Source organism: Oryctolagus cuniculus, chromosome 8, assembly GCF_051225735.1.
Source record: "Oryctolagus cuniculus isolate XC-2025 breed Fujian yellow rabbit chromosome 8, ASM5122573v1, whole genome shotgun sequence".
In the NCBI taxonomy this organism is placed as follows: domain Eukaryota; kingdom Metazoa; phylum Chordata; class Mammalia; order Lagomorpha; family Leporidae; genus Oryctolagus; species Oryctolagus cuniculus.
Genome location: NC_142874.1, coordinates 76,411,711 through 76,437,525, shown reverse-complemented (window position 1 = coordinate 76,437,525; position 25,815 = coordinate 76,411,711). Strand labels below are relative to the sequence as shown.

General features: G+C 39.8%; 1 protein-coding gene across 2 annotated transcripts in view; it reads right to left on the bottom strand.

The window, feature by feature from the left end:
- PRSS12 (serine protease 12) overlaps positions 1-25,197 on the bottom strand; it is a 71,515-nt gene extending 46,318 nt beyond the window's left edge. The window contains exons 1-4 of one of the 2 annotated variants that reach the window (XM_089302881.1): positions 24,405-25,197; positions 10,497-10,635; positions 7,789-7,967; positions 6,769-6,919 (exon numbers count right to left, since the gene is read on the bottom strand). In XM_089302881.1, coding sequence (XP_089159007.1) covers positions 6,769-6,919; positions 7,789-7,967; positions 10,497-10,635; positions 24,405-24,900 — 965 coding nt within the window. In that variant the 5' untranslated portion in view covers positions 24,901-25,197. The remainder of the gene's footprint in view (positions 1-6,768; positions 6,920-7,788; positions 7,968-10,496; positions 10,636-24,404) is intronic. The other variant, XM_051820054.3, reaches the window with a different exon arrangement.
- Between the last annotated feature and the right edge of the window lie 618 nt (positions 25,198-25,815).

The following is a 25,815-nucleotide window of genomic DNA, read 5'->3' as shown; positions in this document are numbered from 1 at the left end:
TTGTGTAGAGCTTCTTGACCTGCATAACAGCAACCCCCAACACTTACTGGACTACATCTGATCTTTATTCAAAACATTCTTAAACTTATTTAGCTCATCAGATTGTTTTCATAGAAAGCTTTTGTATTTCTTTTTATTTTCCCCAATAGAAAAAGGCCATATAGCACCACCTGACTGACTAACCATGCTTAGTCATATGACTCGGAGATGGACACAGAATGGAGTTATGCCATTCTAATGTGCAAGAAAATAATTTATTAAGTTATAAAAGGCTGCTTTATTAATTGCAAATATCAGCTTCTAAAACTTGTAAACTATGGATGGGAAAACAAAAAACCTCCTTTTTCATGATCAATACCCTAGATTTCTCTTTGAAAAAATAATCTCTCCCATCTCCAATAATGATATTTGGTATGGACCAAATGCTTATCACATGATAATGCTTATCACACTGATCTAATAGCTGTGTATGTATTTAATCACGCAATCCTCTCTACAGCTCCATCATGCTGTGGTTCCCAATTTGCAAATAAGGAAACAGGCTCATAAGTTAAATAATGTGCCCAAAACTTCACCCTTTGTAGATGATCAAGTTAGTCTGACTCTTAAGCAGACTCTGACACACCCAGTTGTTTTACAGTCTCCTGAGACATTTTCAATTGCTAGCCTATGAGACCTAAACACCATCCAGTTACAACATGTTCATTATCATTTTCTTCTTAACTTTCTCTCAAGTCTTAAAATTGTATCTACTCTTATTAACATGTGACCATTTTATAACATGAAAGAAAACATCCTAAATTAAGGGAGCCATAAGCCTCAAGATTGTGCTTCCCACTAATAGTGTGACTTTAAGGCCATTAGCTAATCTCAGTAGGCCTCACTTCCTCAAGGGTTAAATGAGGTCTCTTTTCTATTCATAATTCCATGTACCTGGCTATTTTTATCATAAATTTTGAATTTTTTTTAATTTAATGAATGTTAAAAATAAAAGAATAAAGAAAATAATTTAAAGGTAAGTTAGAGTTTGCAATGATTTTCTCCCATTCTGCTTGATGTCTCTTCACTCTATTGTTTCCTTTGCTGTGCAGAGGTTTCCGAGTTTGATATAATCCTGATTTCTCTAATTTTGCTTTGTCTTGCCTATATTTTAGGGATTAACATACAGAATATATAAGAATTCAAAAATACCCACAACAAAACAAAAAACCCAAGTAATCAGTTAAGAAATGAACCTAAGTAGACTTCTCAAAAGAAGAAATACAAATGGCCAACAGATAAGTGAAAAATACTCAAATCACTTGCCATCAGGAAAACGCAAATCAAGACTTCAAAGAGATATCACCTCACCCCTGTTAGTATGCCTACTGTCAAAAAGACAGATATCATAAATGCTGGTGAGGATGTGGAGAAAGGGGAAGTCTTATACACCATTGGTGAGAATGTAAATTTTTTTTAAAAAGATTTATTTATTTATTTGAAAATCAGAGTTACACAGAGAGAGGAGAGGCAGAAAGATAGAGAGATCTTCCATCTGCTGGTTCACTCCTCAAATGGCTGCATGGCCAGAGCTGTGCTTATCTGTAGCCAGGAGCCAGGAGCCAAGAGCTTCTTCCAGGTCTCCCACGTGGGTGCAGGGGCTCAAGGACTTGGGCCATCTTCTACTGCTATCCCAGGCCATAGCAGAAAGCTAGATCAGAAGTGGAGCAGCAGGGAACTGAACTGGCGCCTATATGGGATGCCAGCACTGCAGGCGGCAGCCTTACCCTCTACACCACAGAGTCAGCCCCAAGAATGTAAGTTAGTATAGCTACTATGGAAAATAATATGGAATTTTCTTAAAATCTAGAATTAGAACGGCCATAGGATCCAGCAATCCCACTTTTAGAATAAATGCAAAAGAAAATCATTAAGGAGATACCTGCTCTACAGTGTTTACTGTAGCACTGTTCACAATAAATAAGATATAGAATCAACCAAGGCATCATCATCAGAGGAATAAAGAAAATGTGGTATATACGTACAAAGTAATATTATTCAGCCATGTGCAGCAAAATGGATGGAATTAGAGTACATCATGTTGAGTGAAATACGTCAGACATGGAAAGACAAATACAGCATGTTCTTCCTCAAATTTGGAAGTAGGGAGGGAAAAACTCTATCTGAACATAGGATAGATACTACTAGAGGCTAGAATGGAAGGGAGGAGACAAAGAATCTGTGGATAATGGGCACCAAGTCAGTGTTAGAACAAACGTGCTAAAAAGAACAGTGGAGTGACTACAGCTCACAGTAACTACGATGTATTCTATAAGAAAATTAAAAGAGCCCCAAGGCTCTTATCATAAAGTAATATCAAAGAAGGGGAAATGTTGATTATCTTGATTTGATCAGTACACATTGTATATATGTTTTGAAATGTCACACTGTAGCCTATAAATATGTACAACTGCTGTTAATAAAGTTTTTTTAAAAAATAATTTATGGGCCAGTGTTGTGGTGTAGCAGGTAAAATGCACTGCCTGCGACCCCTATAGGCACAGGTTCCAGTCTCAGCTGCACCACTTCCAATCCAACTCCCTGCTAATGGCCTGGGAAAGCAATGAAAGATGTCCCAAGTGCTTGGGCTCCTGCCACCCACGTGGGAGACCCAGAAGTTCCTAGCTCCAGGCTTCAGCCTGCCCTAGACCTGGTTGTTGTAGCCACCAGTGGAATGACCCAGCGGGTAGAAAATCTCTCTCTCTCTCTCTCTCTCTCTCCCTCTTTTTCTATCTCCCACTGCCCTGTAACTTTAAAATAAATAAATCTTTAAACAGTATATCAATTTATATCAGAAGAACCTTTATTCTGACTACTCAATAATATGGTTCCATGTGATAATTTTATAGTCCCTCCTCCCAAAAAAGGGGAAATAAATGTCAACGATCTTTAAATCTTGTGTAAATATAGCACATTACACAATAAAATGTGCTGTCACAGTTCTTAGCTTTGCTTTTAAGAATTTCTAAAGACAGGAGGAAACACTTTCAATGTTAAGCACACAAAAGAGGAATTCTAAAACATCTCCACCTAAAACTTCACTGGGTACATATTAATTCTCCTCACTGAATTTTCTAACATTTGGCTGTCTCCTTTCCAGCTCCACATTTTTCTTCAAGTTCTGGGTTAATCAAATATGTATATCTTAAGTTCAATCATTCCTTTTGTATTTAGGGAGCTTGCCAGCTAACAAAATGTGCACACATCATTAATAGATAAGGGTCAACAAAGACAGTGTCTCAGGAAGAAACTGTAACTACCACTCCAGGGAAGTATGATGTAGTTTCCCTCTGGGACTTCAACAAAGCAAGTAAGATTGAGATGAAATCTGCTTAAAAATGAATCATAAATTTAGACAAGCAACAATTATGCTGCATGATATCAACCATGTGCCATTAAAAAAAACTATTTCATCTGAAAGTACTTAATCTTTAAATAAACAAAAATTACAGAGGAAGAGGAGTTTCAGAATATAATGTAAATGCATGAGATAATTATCAAATAAATGAAAGAAAAGCAAAAAAACAAGGTCAGCTCAGAGCATGAGTGCTTATGATAAAAACTGGTGTCTACAAAACTGGATTGTTGGTTGTTACAAAGGCTTATGAATGTTGCCAGCACTGTGGCATAGTAGGCTAAGTGTCTGCAGGATTGACATCCCATGAGTGCTGGTTCAAGTCCTAGCTGCTCCACTGCTGATCCAGCTCCCTGCTAATGGCCTGGGAAGGCAGTGGAAGATATCTCAAGTGCTTGGGCCCCTGCACCAATGTAGAAGACCTGGAAGAAACTCCTGGCTTTGGATTGGCCCAGCTCTGGCCATTGTGGCCATCTGGGGAGTGAACTAGAGGACAGAAGACCTCACTTTCTCTCCTTCTCTCTTTCTGTAACACTGCCTCTCATAAATAAATAAATAAATAAATAAATAAATCTTAAAACAACACACACAAAAAAGGCTGGGTACAATCTTTGTTGTCCGGTGTATCTGGAGATATTTTTCTTTCAATCACTTTCCAAACATAGATCCCTTCATACAAGATTGTAACAAGCTAATGCTTGAGAAAAGATGCTGACACTTTACTTAGCCCATTTGTGTGTTCAACATTCATATAGTCTTCCTTGTGATTCTGCCTTTATATTCTTTGTGTATAAAGACTATTGTCAGTCTTTCTGTATAAAGACTATTGTCAGCATGTCCTTTATTTAAGAACTCTTTATATATTTAGTGAAAAAATATTTCTATCAAAAATGAATTCTAGGAGCCAGCACTGTGTTGTAGAAAGTTAAGCCTCTGTCTACAGTACCAGCATCCATATGGGAGCCAGTTAAAGTCCTGGCTGCTCCACTTCCTATCTAGTTCCCTGTTAATGGGCCTGGGAAAAGCCATGGAAGATGCCCCAAGTACTTGGGTCCCTGCACCCATGTATGAGACCTGGGAGAAGCTCTTGACTCCTGGCTTCAGCCTGGCCCAGTCTCAGCCACTGTGGCCATCTGGAGAGTGAACCAACATGTAGAAGATTCTCTCTCTCTTTCTTTTTCTTACTGTATCTTGGCATTTTAAATAAATTAATCGTTACAAAGTGAATTCTACATACAACATGAATTTTCAAAATCACTTTCATAACTTTAGTGTTATTAATTTCAGTATGTCACTGAATTTTCTATCATTTTCTAAGCAACAAAAGTTTGCCTTTTCTCCACAAGATTATATTAGTATAAAATACCTATTGCTTAAATTTAAATAACCCAAATCACAATGGTGATAATAAGTATGTAACTATTCTACTCTTAAAGTTCTTAATATTTCTGGAAAAGGCAAAAACTTCTTAGTAACTAACATGAAAATCAACTGAACACATAATCAATAACCCAGTGAATACACACATAAGGGTACTACATAAAGTCCCTGGAAAATGTATATTATGATAAACCTAATATTCATGGTGTCTCTGCCGATACAACAGTGATTCTCATGATATCACATTCCTTCAAGTTAGTAAGCCTTTATCTTTATGCACCAAAATAAACTTATCAGTTCTACTTATCCATGAACTTTTTGAAGTATCCTTATATATAAACTTTTTAAAAATATGAAACTACTAGATACAGCTAACTAAATGGAAGTTCTGGGTAGACGAATAGTGTTTGATGATCTCACCACCAGATGATCGGTTGACTGTGAATGCATAAAAACATCTTTTAAATATAACAGTCTCTAATTAGACTGACCCTGTGTAATTAGAATATTTGCTAGCTGCTGTGTAGACAGAAAACCTTATAAATTAGGGAACATGCTATAGATGAGAAAACTGTAACTCAAGAGATGCTCAGTGTCTATGGTCAACTCCAAAAGCAGGATTCAAACCTGACTGGTTCTGAGTCAGAGTGCATGCTCACAATCTTATGCTTTGCTGACTCCAATAGCAACACCTGGATACTTCGAGAAAGCTGGTCGTGAAATTGATATTCAGTCAGAACACTTAAAAAAATCAAGCCTCAAAAATGTAAAGACTAATTATAGTTTCTGCAAAAAGAACTGACTGTCCATATTCCTGGCTTATCCAAAGGAAATAATCATATGAGTAAACATCACTGCCAGGATTGCCATGCCCAGCCCTGTCCCATACATGAACTGTCAATCAGTTACAGGGGTAAATTAAACTTTGCACTGAAGGAGCAAGCTGATGCCACCTTAAAGCAGTATTCAGTTTCAGTCCTGCCAGTGAGGGAAACCAGAGCTATTCTCTGACTCCTGTTGGGACACAAGATGAGCAGACGGCATTGGGATGATATCTAGTCAAAATGTTTGCTTTGATTTAGTCAAGCACTTGGGCCTAACCTTCAATTTCAGGAATTACAAGAACTAAAGACCACAAGAGTAAACTACATGACAGCAGAAAGAAGAGAGAAGACAAATTCAGAGGACAGGATTTTCTCCAGAACAACTGACCTTGTCTCTTCAACAAATCAGTATCATGGGGAAAAGAAAGAAAAAAAGAAACTGTGAGTACAAATGGTTCAAGGTTAAAATCATGTTCCAGCATCAAAGATTATGATTAATTGGACAAATAAGACATGAACAACAAAGATTTCTTCTCAAGAGACCTCCCCATCACAGCCCTCCCACAATGTGCTAATGGAAATATTTTTGTAATTTAAAGTAAAATATTAACTTTCAAAAGACCCTCCAATGCAATCTTAGAGAAACGTGTAAGCTTGTTATACCAGTGCTCAGAATTACTAGAGACCACATAACGTAATAGTCCAGAATAACGACAACTGAGGGACATGCAATGCTGATTTTCATACAGCTGTCTTTGCCACACAGGCCTCCTCTCAGTACCCTAATGGGAATTATTCCTTTGAACACTAATATCCTTTGTTCTAAGCACATACCTACAAATAAAGAAGCTCAAGAGTTTAGACAATATCAGAGGGATGGGGGTTAAACTTTAATTACATGCTAACAAGTGGAGGCTTATATGATTTAAATCATAGACAAATAGGGAAAGGAAGTAAAGCTTAGATTTTTAGTAATATAGAATCAGTCTGATGCAGATACAAGTAGGTGAAATCTTCAGCTAAGTGTTCTTCATAGAATCTCACCAAGGACAAAGATCAAAAGGTACTGTTAAAATTTGTTCAAGGAAATGTGTCATTGAAATAAATAGCACCTACCTTTGGGTATGGAAATAATTTTTCAAAAATGAAAACAAAACAAGAAAAACAAACCTGAGGCCTAGCTGCCTGCAAATCACTTCAGCATCTGCATCATCCCATTGGTCATCACAGATTGTTCCCCACTGGCCAGCATGATAGAGCTCTACTCGACCTTCATGCACAGTGCTCCCACCAGCCAGGCGAATGATGGGGAGCGCTGCACCTGCGCAATGTGAAATCCAAAACAAGTTACACCTATACGTTGACATTGATCAATAAGATCAGGTTCATCTATTTCTCTGCCATCTCCAATAATTAAATAGTATTTATCAAGACACATCAGTGATACAAACATGCACATCTAAACCCAATACATATTACAATAATCTCAACCTATTAAAATATTAAAAATTGAATTACATTTATGTAAATAGCTATTAAGGGGAAAGAGTCTAAATTCACTTTTCCTCAGCAACTTCAGACACCAGAAAAGATACCCTCAAAAACTGCAGATTATTGGAAGCAAGTTTGTTTTTTAGGGTATTACTGGTGCTCAGGTGAACATAAATATCTGCATATTTCAACCATACTGTTAATAACCATATATCCAGTATATGGAGCTTACAGGAAGCCATTATCCAAGACAACAATGCATTTTTGGGGAATATGCTATCTACAACCCAAAGGAAAATAATGATATCATGATTATAATCATTATACAAATTGAAAACATTTTATTGCAGTTGGTTTATTTTATATTTGGTTTCAAGATTTTTCCATCTTGGTTTCATCATGACATTCTATTATTAAAATAAGTATTTCCATATATGGTACATTGTATTACATATATAGGATATAATATTTCTATAAGCAATTTATATACAAAATAGGTTAAAGTGAGATACTATTTGAAAATCAAATGGAATTCATGCTTTCAGATATATTCATACTGAAGACTTGAAAATAGGATATGATCATTTGGATTTATTTCTGTATAAACTTTTTAAGGAAATGATTTAAGTAAGACATTTTTATCATCTGAAATCATGTTTAAAACACAACGAAAGTAAAACAAGAAAATAATTTTTTTACCATGATAAGAGCTGCACGTGACAGCAGCTGCCATCTTGTGAGGACACGGCCCACCCTGCCACATGTCTTTTTCACACAGAAGTATATTTTCTTCATCTCCACGGCAACGGACATTGCTCCAATAAATAGGAATAAGGCCCAGTACAGAAAAGGAAGTTTGTTTTGCTATTCCTTTACCTCTGGAAGTACAGTGATCTAGATTAGATTTATCAAATGTAGACAAAGCTTTGGATCAAAGTATTTGGATTTTTAAAAATGAAAAAAATCAATAGAGATGAATGTGAAAGGAAAAAAAATCATGCAAGATCACGTAAATTTCTAGGAAATTAAAAACATCAGATCAGAATCTGAGTTTACCTGCAGCAATCATTTTGTACAATATGTGCCTTTATTCTCTGTGGCTGATTTAGAAGAAAATGGGCAAGTACTACAGATATAAAAGAGAGCCAGCGTGGCTCTGTAAGAAGTTATGTCAAAAGGCCCAGTGAAGCTGAGATTCTGGTCTGGACTCAGCTAAAAGTCACCCTGAGCTACAAGTTTCTAAGGCTCTGCCTTCTAATGTGTGAAACAAGAAGTCTAGATGCTTTACGATTCTTGCTAATGCTAATATTCTAGGTTTGCATATCAAAAATGACAGTTATTATCACATTTGAGTACAATATCAAGGGAGGCAACCTGTTTAAAATTGTGAAATCTTAAATATAATATTTGCTCACAAGACTGAAACAGGTTAACAAAATCACATGCAGATGGGCTCTGCTTTCAGATCACCTACCCACGTACTTTTAGAGGTATCCTTTGATATATACAACTTGATATTAAATTTGAAAAAGATTAAGCGTTCATCTGATTAACATGATAGTCTCAACAGTAGTCTCCATGGCTACAGCTTCCATCAACCAAACAGTAAACATCTGGGATATATTTAAAATCTGAAATGTGTCTTTACACAATAGAGCTGAGTTGCTCTGCTCTACTTTGCAATTTTTTTAATGGACTATTGGGAGATGATCTAAACAAGAGCACTGTCTTATCTGATATTTACATCTGCAGAATGGCAGCTTACATTCTTTCATCAATCAAAAGACTAGCAACCACTCTGCAGTTGACAGCGCTACTAGAGTGTTCTTGCTCTCTTTGTGTCTCAGAGGAAATGGTATTATTTTCTGGTTTTCGGCTTAATAAGTGGGCATGAAGTATGAATATGAAAGAAGACACTATCATCAGCATCCAAAGTTTTTGTATCTCCTGATCCCAAAAGAAAATCATCAAATCAACATTCTTTATGCCCAACTGCCAACAACTGATTGCCAATTAAACATAGATGGATGAAATCAGTAATTACCATTTCCAAGCACCATAACACTTCAGAGACAGGCCTTTCTGTTTCTTTCATGCTGGGTTATACTTAGTCTCATTAAAAGATCAGTTAATTAAATTTCATTTCATTCATTAACCCTGTTTGCTGTTCTAATAGCATTGAAGTCCTGAAGAAAAATTAGACCTCCTGGGTTTGCCCTTACTAAATTTCTCATTCCTCAATATTCCCAGTAAGAAGACAGGAAGAATCTCACAGATTAAAGCCCTACCTCTTTGTGTGTATCATCATATTCATATTGGCACTCATTTACTATTAACCCAAAATACTATAAATCAGAAAGCTGTTTTTCAGCCTTTTACACTTCCATTTTTTTAAAACAAGATGTTTTCCAGAACAAGATATTTTCCATGCTTTCTAAAGACGAGGGCTAAGAAAAACATATGGTATGGGCACTCAAAAAAATAAATGAGACACAGAAACAGAACAATAAGAACAACAAAAACTAAATCCTTTCTTCCAAAATGGATCTTTCTTCATCTGATGAAACCCTATGGCATATGGCATTAAGACGCTGAGACTGGTGAGAGTCAGTGTACACTGACGCATTTTAAAGACAGTGCCAAGGGCTATAAGTTAAGTTAGCGCCTGAATGAGCTGTTCCTCAGGATGGTTAGACATGGAAGTGGCTGATAGAAGCTGCCATCTCTCATGGGACCTCCCAGGGCAGAAACCCAAGGCCTGGGACCTCACCCCTTATCAATCACAGGATATACAAAAGCAGAATTTGTGGATGGCTAAAAGAAAGTTAAAAACTTAATAGCAACTTAGGGCTGTGCAGGCTACTAAGAAATTGTTATTCTTACAATCAAATTACTTGGTTCCTAGGCCTAAACAATTATTTTGTTAAAGGCAAAGAAGAAAATGCTTTCCCGGAGAAGAAGCAGGTAATAGCCTAAGGACTTGGGTCCCTGCCATCCTTGTAGGGGAGACATGGATTGAGTTCCAGGCTCTTGACTTCAGTCTGGCCCAGCCCCAGCTGTTGCAGGCAGTTAGGGAGTACACCAGCAGATGGAAGATTCTCATTCTCTGTCTCTCTTTCTCTCTCTCCCTGCCTTTCAAGTAAATAAACTGTTTTTGTTTTTTCTTTTAACGTGCTCTTAACTTTTGCCTACTTAGCATTTGCCCATTTCTTAGTTCAGCAGGGATAATAACCCATGAAGTACATCTGAACAATAGACAACTCATTCTTTCCATTTGAGGCCCTCTCTTGATAGTTCATTTGTGGAAACTGGGAATAAAGAAAGTGACAGTAAGGAAGGGAGATGCAACATTTCCACAGCAATGACCAGTGTCCAATATCATTCTCAGTCTCTATTTGTAGACTCACCCTAGTTGCAGCTGGTGACAAATGACCGATGCATCAGAATCATCCCAGTGGCTGCTACACACGGCGCCCCAAGCTCCACCTGCATACACTTCCACTGTGCCTTCAAATTCATTTCTGCCACCACGAAGTCGTACTGACCCTAAAGAGGAAGAGAATCCCAAAGCCCTTTAATAAAAAATAATTTGACCATTCTGAGCCAGTCCTAGGCTAACAGGATCTTTACACTTAAATGGTGAGAGATCCAGTCAGAATGATTTAGTCTCCACTGTGCAACTTCTTTCTTTGAGAGTTTAGAAATTTCCTCTTTGTTTGTGAAGTTACATCTTAATATTAAAATGTGAATTATATTCTCTTTTTTATCTGGGCAAACAAGGAGTCCAGTATAATTTCAAAAAGGAAAAATAGAAGAGTATGACTAATATGAGATCTTGCATCTCAAATATTAGATTATATCACACATGAAGTTTTTATCATTTACGCATTACCACCCATTAGCACAAGAGCATAAGAAACACAGAAACATGAAATGCTCAGCTTAGAAACTAGCTGTAATTAGCTGTATTATACCTTGCTTTTATTTGCTTTATTTATCTATAAAAGGAGAATAAAAATAAAGTGCTCTCTCCACTTGTAAACTCAAGCAGGGGCTGGCATTTTGACACAGTAGTCACGAAAAATCTAAAGACTGTAGTACGGACTACAAAATCAATGAGTCAAAAATTTGTTAGTTTTGAAAACACTGCCTAATGCCAGTCTTAGGAAAATAGCCACTAGGTAGAGTGGTTTGATGTAATTATTGAATCTCCTGGAATCACCACGTCTTCAGTATCATCCCCATTAAACTTTCCCAAAGTGCACAATTTGATTCATTATTTTTGGTGTTTAAAAGGGCCAAAATTTAAATGCAAGCACCCCTGGGAAACATAATGTATTAAGTCTTAATACGTTAACCGTGGATCCCTTATGTGGAGATCGAGCTCCTACATTCCTCTTTTCACTGGAACTGGGTACAGAGTAGGTACTGGGAGGTGGCAACTAGGACACTTAAACAGAGAAAGAATCAAGGAGGCAATTTAAAAATTTCATAAAATTCTGTTTAGAAATCACCTATAGGCACTTCTTTTTTATAGGTAAAGGAATGGAGTCCTAAAAAAAATGTTAGCATAATTCATATATCTCAAAGTTGCTACGAATGGCTTTATAATAATTTTACAAAAATACTAGATTCACAAATTAGCCATTCATTTTCTTTTATTGATTTAATCACTCACTGCAATTATTTCCCACTTCATCATCCTTAAGAAATGTAAGCATCGTGGGGGTCGGCACTGTGGTATAGTGGGTTAAGCCACTGCCTGCAGTGCCGGCATCCCATATGGGCATCAAATTGGGTCCCAGCTGCCCCAGGTCCAATCCAACCTCATGCTAATGTGCCTGGGAAAGCAGATGTCCCAGGTGCTTGGGCCCCTGAACTGATGTGGGAGAAGGGAAGAGGCTTCTGACTTCTGGCTTCAGTCTGGTCCAGCCCTGGCCATTGAGGAGTAAATGAGAGGATGGAAGATCTCTCTCTCTCTCTCTCTCTCTCTCTAACTCTGTTGCTCAAACGAATAAAATAAATCTTTAAAAAGAAATGTAAACATAGAGGAAAATCATACTTTCTTTCTCATGACCAAAACAAGGTCTCCTTTAACTCAAACAAAAGGCAATAATAAAAGAGGCAAGCATTGTACTGCCTACTCCTGATTGTTCAGGAAAGCCCAGGTATGAGTCATTTACAGGATAGCTCACTTATAAGCCATTCATACACTCTAAACTTTAATTGAGACCAAGCAAGTGGAAGTTGCTATGGTATTGAAATTAGCTTGTATGTTCCTCCTAAAAACTCATATATTAAATGCTTGGTCCCCAGTCTTATGTTAACAATACTGAGTGGGTAGAAACTTCATCCAACTATAGTTTTTACATGTAAGGCCTTTAGGAAGTAACCAGATCAGATTAGGTTGTTGGGGGTGAGTTCCCTATTTGAATCATAGTGGCTTTATAAAGAGAGGCGGACAGAAGGTGCACTCCCCCTGGACATGTGACACTCTGCTGCTTCAGGACTCTGCCAGCAAAAACACCATCACCAAAAGCTGACTGTCCACAGTGAACTTTCAAAGCTATGAGCTAAAATAAACCTCCTTTCCTCATAAGTAGCTTGTCTTAGGAATTTCACTGTAGCAACAACTGAATAAAACCAAAGCTCAGTACAGCTCAGTGAAAAGTGTGACCTACAAAATATTTTTTAAAGAACTACGAAGAATTCAATTGAGATCTTTTTTGATTACAGAACTCCTACAAAGACCGAATCTGATGCATGTCACAAATACCAGTAATTTTTCAAAGAATCCATTCGTTCAACTCAAATGGACATGATTTAAAATTATATGTAAATTAAGTTTTTTATTATTATTATGAATTTCTTCACCACCAGCAGCTTACTCACATCAAAAGGGTTGGAAGGGCCGGCACTATGGCATAGCTGCAGTGCCAGCATCGCATATGGGCACTGGTTCGAGTCCCTTACTTCTCATGTGGGATCTGTCCTTAATGTGTTGTCCAATGTGAAGTAATGCTATAACTAGTACTGAAACAGTATTTTACACTTTGTGTTTCTGTGTGGGTGCAAACTGATGAAATCTTTACTTAATATATACTAAATCGATCTTCTGTATATAAAGAGAATTGAAAATCAATCTTGATGTGAATGGAATGGGAGAGGGAGCGGGAGATGGGAGGGGTGCGAGTGGGAGGGAAATTATGGGGGGGGGGAAGCCATTGTAATCCATAAACTGTACTTTGGAAATTTATATTTACTAAATAAAAAAAAATACTCAAAAAATGTGAATTAACGGTATAACTAGTACTCAAACAGTACTTTATACTTTGTGTTTCTGTGTGGGTGTAAACTGTTGAAATCTTTACTTGGTATATACTAAATTGATATTCTGTATATAAAGATAATTGAAAATGAATTTTTTTTTTACAGGCAGAGTGGACAGGGAGAGAGAGAGAGACAGAGAGAAAGGTCTTCCTTTTGCTGTTGGTTCACCCTCCAATGGCCGCCGCGGCCGGCGCGCTGTGGCCAGCACACTGCACTGATCCGAAGGCAGGAGCCAGGTGCTTATCCTGGTCTCCCATGGGGTGCAGGGCCCAAGCACTTGGGCCAACCTCCACTGCACTCCCGGGCCACAGCAGAGAGCTGGCCTGGAAGAGGGGCAGCCGGGACAGAATCCGGCACCCTGACGTGGACTAGAACCCGGTGTGCTGGCGCTGCTAGGCAGAGGATTAGCCTATTGAGCCATGGCGCCTGCCATGAAAATGAATTTTAATGTGAATGGGATGGGAGAGGGAGCGGGAGATGGGAAGGTTGCTGGTGTGAGGGAAGTTATGAGGGGGGAAAGGCACGGTATTCCAAAAGCTATACTTTGGAAATTTATATTTATTAAATAAAAGTTTAAAAAATTAAAAAATTTAAAAAGAAATTAAATATTTCTGCACCAAAATAAGCTTATCTTTTCATTCCATTTTTCTATGAACTTTTTCAAGTATCCTTGTAAAATAGACTTATTTAAGAAAAATAGTAGTTTTCAATTGTTCTGGCTTTATTTTGTTCTTCCTGCATTTACTCTCTTGGAATGGTTAAGGTGTTTAAGGTCTTCAAAACTGCTAATGCCTACTGTGTGGGACACCTGCATCCCATATCACAGTGCCTGTATTCCAGTCTCAACTGCACTGCAGATTCTGACTTCCTATTACTGAGGCAGTGGTGATGGCTCAAGTACTTGCCTCTTTGCCACACAGGTAGGAGACCCAGATTCAGTTCCAGGCTCCTGGCTTTGTCCTGTCACAGCCAGGGCTTTTGTGGGCATTTGGGGAATGAATGAACTAGTGGATGCAAGATCTCTCCTCCTTTGTTTATCTACCTTTCAAATAAAATGAAAAATAAATAAATAATTTAAAAAATTTTTATTGGACCTCATTTCCCTCAATTCATGCTTTATGTGCTATACCCAAATATATGTATATGTCTCCTATGTGCTATATCCCACAACTCTAGATCCCTGCCCTTGCTACTGTACGCCTACCTCTACACCTAAGACCCAGAAACACAATAAGCATCTATTATTAGTAGTAGTATTAGTATTTTTTGCCTTATATCATGTTGGCATTTCAACACTGTATTTGAAGTATACCAAATGTTAAATGGGACTAAACAAGGCAGGCAGAAGTCCAAGACAGCCTGAAGAGTTTCTATACACTGTAGAACAGGAGAGAAGTAGCTTTCTGGTGAGGCTCCATTTGATGTTGATCCTTCAGTGAAGGCTGATTTCTCCCACGGGCTGTTCAAATTTGTAGTTGTACTATGTGTGTGTATACACACATCTGCACAAATTTATAGGTACCTAATTACAAGATGGAGAAAGGGCACTATCCTTAGCACAATGAAAAGAAAGGCTGGAACAATACAGAACTCTACAAGAGTAAGTCAGGTTAACTAATTTCTGCTGTTACACTTACTTAAAAATAAAATTTTTTGCATAAATGTTAGGCCAAATTCTTTGTTTGATAAATACTGATCAATTATTATTAAGAATTGATCTCTCTTCCTTCCCTTACCCTTTCCTACTTCAGTCAAGCATTCTGCCATGTTCCTTCTTCAAAGTCACAGTTATAATGTCTCTGGACCACACCCTGGTGGAGCCAGGGCCGCACTGTCCTAAAGTCTCTCACCAATTTGATGAAAGCTCTTCCATCCTATATATAACTTTCTAAAAATATGTTAATAATACTGATTTAAAATTTGAAGTTGCAAACAGATTTTATATGTTAATGATACTAAGCACGACAAATGTATAGGAAGAAAGTCTAGAACTGCAATACTATATATGATGTCATGTCACGGAGAGGAGCCACCAGAGTTCACAAAATGAATGGCTACCAAAACAAAGGGTTAACTGTTACTGGTTGTCTTACAGCTACATAACGGCAACATTTTCCAGTGAGCAACAAGGGTTAGAATTCTGCTATCTTGATTTCTTGCCAAAAATGTTTAACTGTCATTTTAGTTTATAATTACTTTTTTTTTTATTTTAAGAAGACTTATGTGTTTGTTTATTTATTTGAAAAGAAGGAAGGCAGAGAGAGAAACAGGGAAAGGGAGATTTTCCATCTACTGGCTCACTCCCCAAATGGCTGCAACAGTCATGGCGGGGCCAGGCCAAAGCCAGGAACCAGGACCTCTGTTAGGGACTCTCGTATGGTGACAGGGACCCAAGCACTTGGATGATCTTCTGCTGCCTTCCTAGCAGGGAGCTGGATCAGAAGAAAGCAGTGGTTCTATGGGGTGCTGGTGCTGCAAGTGTCAGCTTAACCTGTGCCACAATGCAACCCTATAATTACTTTTCTTCTCTGTAGATAAGATGCATAATTTTATAAGGGGAAGAGATTTAAAAATATTCATGTTACAGAAATTTGCTTATGATGGTCTCTAATCCAGTATGACTGCTGTGTTCTTAAACAAAGGGGCAATTTAGACACAAGACACACCCACTCGGGGTATGCCATATGAATACGGGAGTTTCAGTCCCACAAGCCAAGGGACTAGGATAAACTAGAAGAGGACCCTAGCACAGAAGCCTCCTGGTGACTTCAAGGGAGGTCAGCCCAGCAGTCTTGTTGGTCTTGGAATCGCAGCCTTCAGAACTGTGATGCAATAAAGCTTCAGTGTGAGAAACTGGTTATGGCAGCCCTAACAAAGAAATAGAGCCTTTGTAGTGTTCTGCCTTCTTGGGCTCTTTCTAGACATCAAGGAAGCCTAAAAGAAATATCAGGAAAGAACCAAATAAGCTACCTTGATTCTATAAATCCAGCTCATTGCAAAATAAAGCAAAGGAAAAGGTACAATTGTTTAACCAATTAAAATTTTTTTACAGAACAGCATTTACTCATTTGAAGAGAAAAACAAACAAACAAACAAAAAAGGCCCCATCCAGCAGTGTTTTCTGAAAGAATCAGTAATAAGTACTTTTTAGAATATTTAAAAATCTGTTTCATGGACAGCCAAAAAAATTTCATGTTATCACACAAATTCTTGCTGATCTATTAATGAGTTTCACATATGCCCTAAATAACTAATTTTAGTTATTTCTATTTCTGGTAGAATGAAAAGAATGCACGCAGGCAATGTCAAGTTATTGTGAAGATCCTTGACAAAAAAATCTACTTAAAGTTGTGAATGATAAAGACATTTCAACTTAAGAGCTATTCAAAAGAGTAGAAAAATTCCATTACATGTTAGCCAATTTAGTATATGTATGTGACACTGTATAATGCATATTTTTACACCAAAGGCAATTCTGGGAAAATATACTACATGACCATTTGCTGTCTGTTATATATTAATGCTAGCCGTCGCAAAACACACGGGACACCAGAGTAAGGGAAAGGGTTTATTGAGGAACACCCTACAGACCAGAGTGAAGGAGCGGTGAAGGAAAAAGAGAGAAAGAGAATATAAGAGAGAAACAGAGAGGAGAGGAGCTAGCAAGGAGAGAAGATAGAGCAGAGGAGACAGAGGAGAGCAGAGCCAAGAGAGAAGAACCAAGAGCCAAGAGAGAGGAGAGAGCCCAGGAGAGAAGAACCAAGAGCCAAGAGACCAGAGGAGGAGGCTAGAGAGAGGAACTGAGAGAGAAGAGTCAAGAGTGTTCAGGAACAGGCCCTTTTAAAACTTTGCCTGAGGGCGAGCAGGGAAGCAGGAGCAGCAAATCCCATTAGGATGGGGGTGGAGCCTGGCTCAGGTAGCTGGGCCATGCGTCCACCTGGCTACAACTGCACCAGTTTCCTAACACTGTCTTAATTTTAAAATATACCAAAAAACACACAATATCATAAAAAAAAAAAAACTTGAGTGGAGATGCAATTGAATTTTTCAAGCACAATGAAGGATCCTAAGTTAATTTTGATATTATTTTCTTTCTATACCACATTTGACAGTACTTAGGTACACTGTTTTAACTAAAATAACTTTTCATTTAACGTTTTTATTGTAAAACACATTTTATTCAAAACATCACATGTCAAATTACCCTGAACCAATACCCAACTGAATTATATTTGCCTCCATTAGTTCACATATATAATTCATATTAATTGTTCATTTATTATTCATGCTGAAACCTTTGATGCTGTGAAAAATATGAATGAGTCTAGTTCAAAATGAAAGCACATCTTCTGAATAAGCCATTGCAACCATTTATATTGTGCTTATTTAGGAATTTATACATCTTATGAATTATTCCTTAGTTTAAACCACTATACAATATCATAAAAAGAATACTCAGTCCATGGTTAATTTATGGTATGCCAACAATATATGCTTATAAGCCTGGCAGAAAATTTCACAAATTAGGTGTTGCTGCACATAAGCAAATGATACAGCATTATCATATTTTTGTGAAGCACTAAATGATGGAATTAAAACTGAATTGTGATCCTCTTGTCTGTCTCCCAGAGCACATACCACAGGGGAGGAAATGAAAATGCTTAATATTCTTCTGACACCTCAGCTAGAGAATGGGGACCCATGGTTTCCAATTTATCTTTGTCAATCACATACCTAATGCCAGCACAGTACACATTTAATGAATAAAACCTATTCTTGCTCTTACATACACAAATATTTTCTACTCTTTGTGTCCCCTCTAAGTAAAGCATATCCAGGATGAATGTGCATATGTAGCTTTGAGGGGTGAGAGGATCTCATTTCTTTAGAGCTTTGCATACAATACAGTTTTATTGACATTATTGCACTGATATGCAGGAAGCCTGAGGAGGAGGGGACTGGCCTGGAAAAGCAAGCTGCCTAAAGACAAAAGTAAACAACCTCTGATTTTCTAACCACAGTGTGTCAACCAAGTAGAAGGCAGTCTAAACCAAACTGTTCATACAGTTCACAACTGAACAGATGCTTACTAAGGAGAGAGGCTTCAGAGCATTCCCTTTGTTAACTTCTATAGGGGAAAAAAAATTAAAAATTATAGTTATTTCATGTTTACCTAACAACTAAACTAACTTCAGTATTCCCAACAATTATGCAAATATTCATTCCAGAAATAAATTTTCCAGTATTTGCCTACACACTACATCTTAAAACAGGATATATTTTACCAACAAAATGTATGTTTTACTATTATTCATCTAGTTGCAGATTTAAAAAATGGAGGTAGCATTTCACAGCACAATTTTAAATTACTTATTTTTTAATTGCATTAAATTTTGCAAATATAAGGACAAACCCGAGCCATATTCCTCAGCAGAATCTATTGTTTCTCCCTAACAAATGTTTGCCCTCTCCTTGGCCAGCAGAATTGCAGCTGATTCAGTGGTAGTGCTGATTAAGCCAGGCGATCACGCAAGTGGATAGCCTCCCAGAGAAACAGGAAGGAGTATTTTATCGAGTCTTGACCAATAAAATGTGGGAGGAAGTCTGGATAAATTCCAAGGAGGTTTCCTTGTACTTTCAGAGACATATTTGAGGTGGCACTGTGACACAGCATGGCTGCCCACCACTGCTTGCGATCCCAACCTCTGCTTGGGACACCCTCATCTTACATTGGGAGTACCACGGATTGAGTCCTACCTCCACTCTGAACCAGTTTCCTGCTTGTGTCTGGGTGCCTACCACCCATATCAGAGACCTGGATGCAGTTCCTGGCTCCTGGCTTTGGCCCGGCCCAGCCTGAGCTATTGGGGGTATCCGGGGAGTGAATGAGAGAATTAGAAAATCTCTCTCTCCTTCTCTCTCCCTGCCTTTCAAAAACAAAGGGACATCCTAAAGGAGGTTCTCTCTTCTGAAGGTCCTTCTATCTCTAGGTGAAGTCTAGTGTAACTACCAGACTAATGAGAAAGAAGAGGAGCCAAAGGAACTGCAGAGGAACAGAACTGTACAGTGTTGGAGGCCGCTCACTAGATGGGTAGATAGACAACCTGCCTCCTTACTGTTTCAGTAATTTTGAACTTGGGTGTCTATTCACTGCCATCAACACCAAAGTGATCAAGCCACAGCCATTCCCATACTCAGATTCATAATTATCATTTGTTTTATCTTCCAAACTATCCACAAGCATTGTTATCTTCACTCATAACATTCTGCATCCATCTTTTCCCTTTAATATGATCACGATCATTTTCACATCTTTATAAAGTCTATACCTATTATGTTAGCAGCTGCATTAAATCCACCACATTATCAAATGAAGGTACCTGTGAGTAGTACCTCACTGCTGGATATTTCAGCCTGCCCTCACCATTATAAGTCAAATTACTTTTACAAAGGTTACCTTAATACACACACATGGCAGTGACTAAACAAGTATATACAGTCCTGGGCAATAGTTTATGAAGAGCAATACAAATTAGATATCTTATTTTCTTCTTAAAAATAATCTTCACGCTGTTTAAGAGCCAGAAAACGTCCCAATTTTAAGTATTTTGCGACTATCTTTTTCTGAAAACAGATTGAACTCAAGATTTAAAATCCAACCAGAAAATACGTAAAAGCTAGAAGTGCTAATAAATGTTTTTCAACATCTGCTACATAGAATCAAGACACTGTGTTTTAAAAAGGAAGGTGGTCTGCTGCTGTCTGAATTAGGATTCTCTTCAAACAACAGATGGACTACAAAGAGACCTATAAACAACAATGCTAGATCCACCTGTCTGCTGTCTCTATTTGAGTCAAGAGTTTTGGGGTGGGTAGGTAAATATGAACAGATTAGCAAGACACAACAAAAAGCCGGATCTATGAGTCATCCTCACCTGCAAAAATCTTAATTGTTACGCTTTGTCATTTGTTCTACCTGTGTCACATATTGGTCATCAGCCACCTATGGTTGAATTCCACTCAGAAGCTTATAAAAAAGCAAGTCCCTAGCACAGTGTCAGGCAAGTTGCCCCATCTAGCACACCACCTCAAGACTGGAAAAGTGATTGCCCTTCCTTGTCAGAAAGCACTAACGTGTTGCAAAGTACTGCCGGGGGAAATGTTAATTCTTCTTGTGGAAATCTGGAAAAAACAACCAAAAAAAACTAACTGGTTCACGTTCATTTCATAAGTACATTCATAAGTACTAGACTGTTGTAATCACCGCAACTTGTCAATAGCACCCAGTGGAGCCATTTTCTTAAACCGCACAAAAAGCTACATCGGCGTGCTTTCCCTTGCTCTTGAGCCTACTGCTAAGGCTGTCACAGGAAGCTGGGCTCAGTAGTTTCCATCATCAGCACCACCACCATTTATAGGTGGCTTTCAGGCCCTCTCATTGGTTTCCCCTGACTATGATATAGAGTTTTCAGCTTCCAAATCACCTGCCTGCTCATCAGAAATGCATGCTCCAGGTGTTGGCGCTGTGTCATAGTGGGTAAAGCCGCTGCCTGCAGAGCAGGCATTCCATAAAGGTGCCTGGCTGCTCTACCTTCGATCCAGCTCTCTGCTATGGCCTGGGAAAGCAGTGGCAGATGGCCCAAGTTCTTGGGCCCTTGCACCCAAGTGGGAGATCCTGAAGAAGCTCCTGCTTCCTGGCTTTGGATTGGCCCAGCTCTGGCTATTGCTGCCATTTGAGGAGTGAACCAGCAAATGAAAGACCTCCGCCTCTATGTAATTCTGACTTTCAAATAAATAATAAATCTTAAAAAAAAAAAAAAGAAAGAAATGCATGTTCCATTCCTGATCCAGAGCTGAGAATTACTCAGTCTCTGAGGCTAGTCCCAGGTCCCAGGAATCTTTGCATTTAGGGGATTTCAATGCTTTATGAAAATGTCCTTCTTTGGCTGATTCAGGCCATGCCACTGCCTAGACTGGTTATCACTGACATGAAAGTTTTGTGAAACCAGGGCCCAGGCATCACCTTTTCTCCTCTGACATGCGAGCCTCTAGAACATCTGCACCCTGCCCTGACTCACCTGAGATCCCCACCCTGACCCTTCAGTGGGGCTTCCACCAATTCTCCACCCAGAAACACCAACTTCCTCATTTCTCTCAACACAGCCAAATGCATAATTCCAGCTGCTGGTTTATTTTATTATGGTGTGATGTCATTACTATAAATTGTTCTTATGCCTGTTTTTTGTAAAATAAAAAAAATGAGAAATTGTAAAGTCTAAGACACTGGAAATCATGATCATTATACCTTTCTCTCTTCCTTTAGACTAATTCTCAGCTAGAAAATGAGGATTCCTACCCAGCCAAGCTATTTCTTCATGTGTATGTAAGTAAAAAATTAGAAGAAAATGAGCTGTGAAGATCTATACATTCAACCCTGTTTTCTCCTGTACCCTTCATAATATGCCTTCTGGTATTTTCATCATTACAATTTAGGAACTCCCTTATCAGGCTGCTGTGAGACTCAAATGAGAAAATGCACAAGAAATGCTCAGTCCATCATCCAGCACAGAGCAAGGCTCCACATCCTTTATGTGCATGCTCAGAACTGGAAAAGTCCTTTGAATAATCTATTCAAAACCTGCTTTTCTCCAGGTGAGAAAGTCAAAGTTGTAAAAGGGTCTTACCCAACATTGCATAGCTACTGGCAGAGGCCAAACAGACACCAGTATTCTAAAGCACAATTCAATAAGTTCACCATTCCATGATACTTTTGCTTACTTCCTTAAATGAGATGTAGGAACAGAAGTACCGAATGATTTAGACTACAGCATTTATCTCAAAGATGTGAGTTTGCCCAAGGCAACCTGAAGGAGTAAATGAAGAATGGGAAGCTGGCGTCATCAAGATTGAATCTGTTTAGGGGCCAGGTTAAGCCACTGCCAGCAAGGCTGGCAGCCCATCTAAGTGCTGTTGGAGTCCTAGTAACTCCACTTCTAATCTAGCTTCTTGCTAATGCACTTGGGAAAGCAGCAAAAGATGGCCCAAGTACTTGGGTCTCTGCCACCCATGTGGGAGACCCAGATGGAGCTCCAATCTCCTATCTTTGGCCAGGCTGAGCCTTTTTGGAACCGAACCATCAAACGGAAGTTTGTTTCTCTCTCTCTTTCTGCCTTTCAAATAAATCAACCCGATTTTTAAAAACAATGAGCCTGATAAAATAATTCAATTATTACTTAGCCTGTTGTTTTCTACTCTGTGGTGATAGGGAGAGCATTTACCTTCCATCTTGGATGGTTTCTTCTGTTTCTCTCATGTTCATTCACTTTATTCCAGGAAGTACAAGGCTACTGTGAAGTGTTTGGGGTTTTGTCTGCTAAGTTAGTTATGAGCATAAAGGCATTGCAAAGATTTAAATTTCTATTCAAAGTAAGTAAAGTAGCAGGGAAAACAAGAACAAGCTATTCTCCTTTTTTGGAATATAAAGCCGAAAAATGTGTCAGACAGCAATAGATCACTATAATTGTTTTACACTGTAAATTTGTTTTTTATGTGTTAGTATTTAAGGAAGAAATCATATATCCTTTACTATATATTTATTCCTTAATATTTCACCTTTAACTATACATAAAGCTAAGCATAATAAAAGAAAGGTCAGTGTGAATGTGAGCTAAACATGAAATTTTACTGCAATCTCTTACAGTAAATAGTGAAATAATGCTAGGGCTCTTTGTTTGATATCACCTCAAATTTTTTATAGCCACATTGGCATTCTGTCCATGAAACACCAGTAGAGCGATGACTTCATTCTCTAGGATGAAGGATAATTGATCTTAACCTTCCTATCATTTTCCTTTAACTCAAAGCACGAATGCAATTGAAGGCACAGATAAATAAAATCTCTGTAGGAAAAGAATGACACTCTGAAAGGTTACCTCTAAATTACCTCCAGGAGGTACAAAGCACAACGTGTTTCAGGATCCCAATGCACAAAATGCCTGCCCCACAGCCCATTTGGAGAGCGGCCAAAAATTGTTTTTGAAGGGAAATTCAAACTTTGAAGGACATAAAGTCTTTCTTCCCTAGTTGTTAAACAAAAGGGATAGCTCTAATTTTAAACAAAACCACAATCCCAAATGAAGCACTGTTCAAAGATAGTGATGTGATATTACATTTATTAATGTGATGCTTATATTACCACAAACCCAAGACACATGATCAACTTTATGGGGTGTTACCAAATAGTCTGGATTTCCCACAAATAAACATTTTCAGCTAAACAATGGCATTCTTGAAAACTGCATTTGATAAATCTAGTTGCTTCTGTACAAAGAGCTACTATTCCTTTTGCCTTTCCCTTCCTTCTCAATGATAACATACAGTGTCCCAGGATGTATCACTGTATTTGGCCTGGGGATTATATCTCACATAGAGTTCAAGAGTGAGATTCAAACAAATAAGCTACCACATTTTTCCAAAACCAGGGTCTACAGGAAGAAGGAAAGATTATTGATTGTCATTAGATTCAATAGTTCACTTTCCAAAACAAGTAGTTAACTGTTTTCTTTTGCACTCTCTTTTATATAAATACAGTAACACTCTCAGAGCAAGTTAGAGATCTAGATAATGTACAGGCAACGCACATACAATCACACAATGCATGCTCACATATGCATACACACGTGTGTGAGCACACACATCCACACACACACTCTTAGTGACCAGAAGACAAACTACATCCAGGAACTCAGAGCCAAGCACCCAGCATAGAAACCGTCACCCCTGACAACTTCACACCAAGCAGCCTTTCCGATTTGAACTTACACTACCCACTTTACTGGTAACTGGGTGGCAGCTCCCTCACACCCCTCCGTGCAAACCTAACCCCCACATCCCCTCCCTCTCCAAGAGACCTCCATGCCCACTCATGCAGGGCTAGCTCCCTGCTAGTCCCGACACCTGGCCGCACCTGCCCAGAGCCCACTCACCGTATCTGCAGTCGCAGTAGCCCCAGTCCACTTTGCCGTGGACGTTTCCATAGAAACACCAGGGGCTGCCCGCGCCATCTGGGCTCCGGCAAAAGTTGTGGCGCTGTCCTCGCAGGTGAACCCAGCCCGCGGGGGGCGACCGCTCCAGGAAAGGTGGCACCTCTGCCCAGCGCAGACATGGGGCGCCGAAGTCCGTCACGTTGACCCACGACTGGCTGGCGGGGCAGCCCCCAGGATGGGGCCGGGGCGTGTGCCCAGCTTGGAGGGCGTGTAGGCGCGGGGCCAGCAGCGCCCTCGGGGGGCGCGGGACCAGGGGTGGCGGAGGCGTGCTCTGTTGCTGCCGCTGATCAGGAAGGAAATACGTGTCCTGGGGATCCAGAGGGGACCGAGGGCGGTGGCGGCGGTGGAGGGGATACCCGAGGACCGGATCAAAGCTGGCCACTTCTGAGAGGGCCCCTAAAATCAGAGCCACCACGAGGCGGGCGAATGTCATCATGCCAGCGCTGCGGGGTTTGGTTCATGCTCCCGCGTTCCCTGGGTTCTGGGGATGGAGGGGTGGGAGTGGAGGCGGGGCCGCGGCGCCCCTTGTATTCCCCGCTCCAGTCTCCGCCCGCGCACCGCCTTCCCTGCCGCGCCTCCACCCGCTTGTCCCGCCGGCCTCTGGTCTGTCTCCCGCGGCGGGGGAGGCAGGCGTGCAGAGTTGAGCTCAGCAGAGACTCGGGAGGCCGAGAGGACCAGGAAGAAGGAGCAACCCGGTCCAGAGCTGTGGGAACTGAGCCACCAGGTGGCTGGCAGAGCAGGGGCTGGGGACTCTGCCCCCTGGCTGCGGGCGCCGGGCGCGCAGTTTCGCCCAAGCGGGACCTAGACTTTGCCCCAGCGTGGCAGGGCCAGCTGCTGGGACTGCCCAAGCTGGTTGTGCAGGGGCCAAGCCGGAGGGTGCCACTGCGGGGGCCGAGTTTGGCTGCCTCTTGCCCGCAGGCAGCACCACTACCGCTCCCACGTCTGGCACCAGCCCCGCGTCATTCCTCCTCCACCCCCGTCCAGTGCCTTCTTTCTCTGTGTTGCAGACTTTAGAACAGCGTGGATGAATTTAGGTGCCAGAATCGCCTAATAACTGCCAGACAAAAGCTCTAAGAGCCCGCGAGGAGTGCTAAAGCCATTTGACTCAGCTGTGAGCGCTTGAAGGACAAGGCCACGTTGATTCACACTTTTCATTCAGCTTGAAATCCCAGACTTAACACTGTGCCCAAATCAACATTGGCTGAAATTAAATTCCTGAACCGGCTCACGGAAAGGAGCTTGAGCCTTTCTGCTTCCTGCCTCCCACTTTTCACCCGGTGCCCTGGACAGCACCAAATGTCGGTTATTATTGGGTTACGGTGAAGCCCTCTTGATACCACATTTCCTCTAC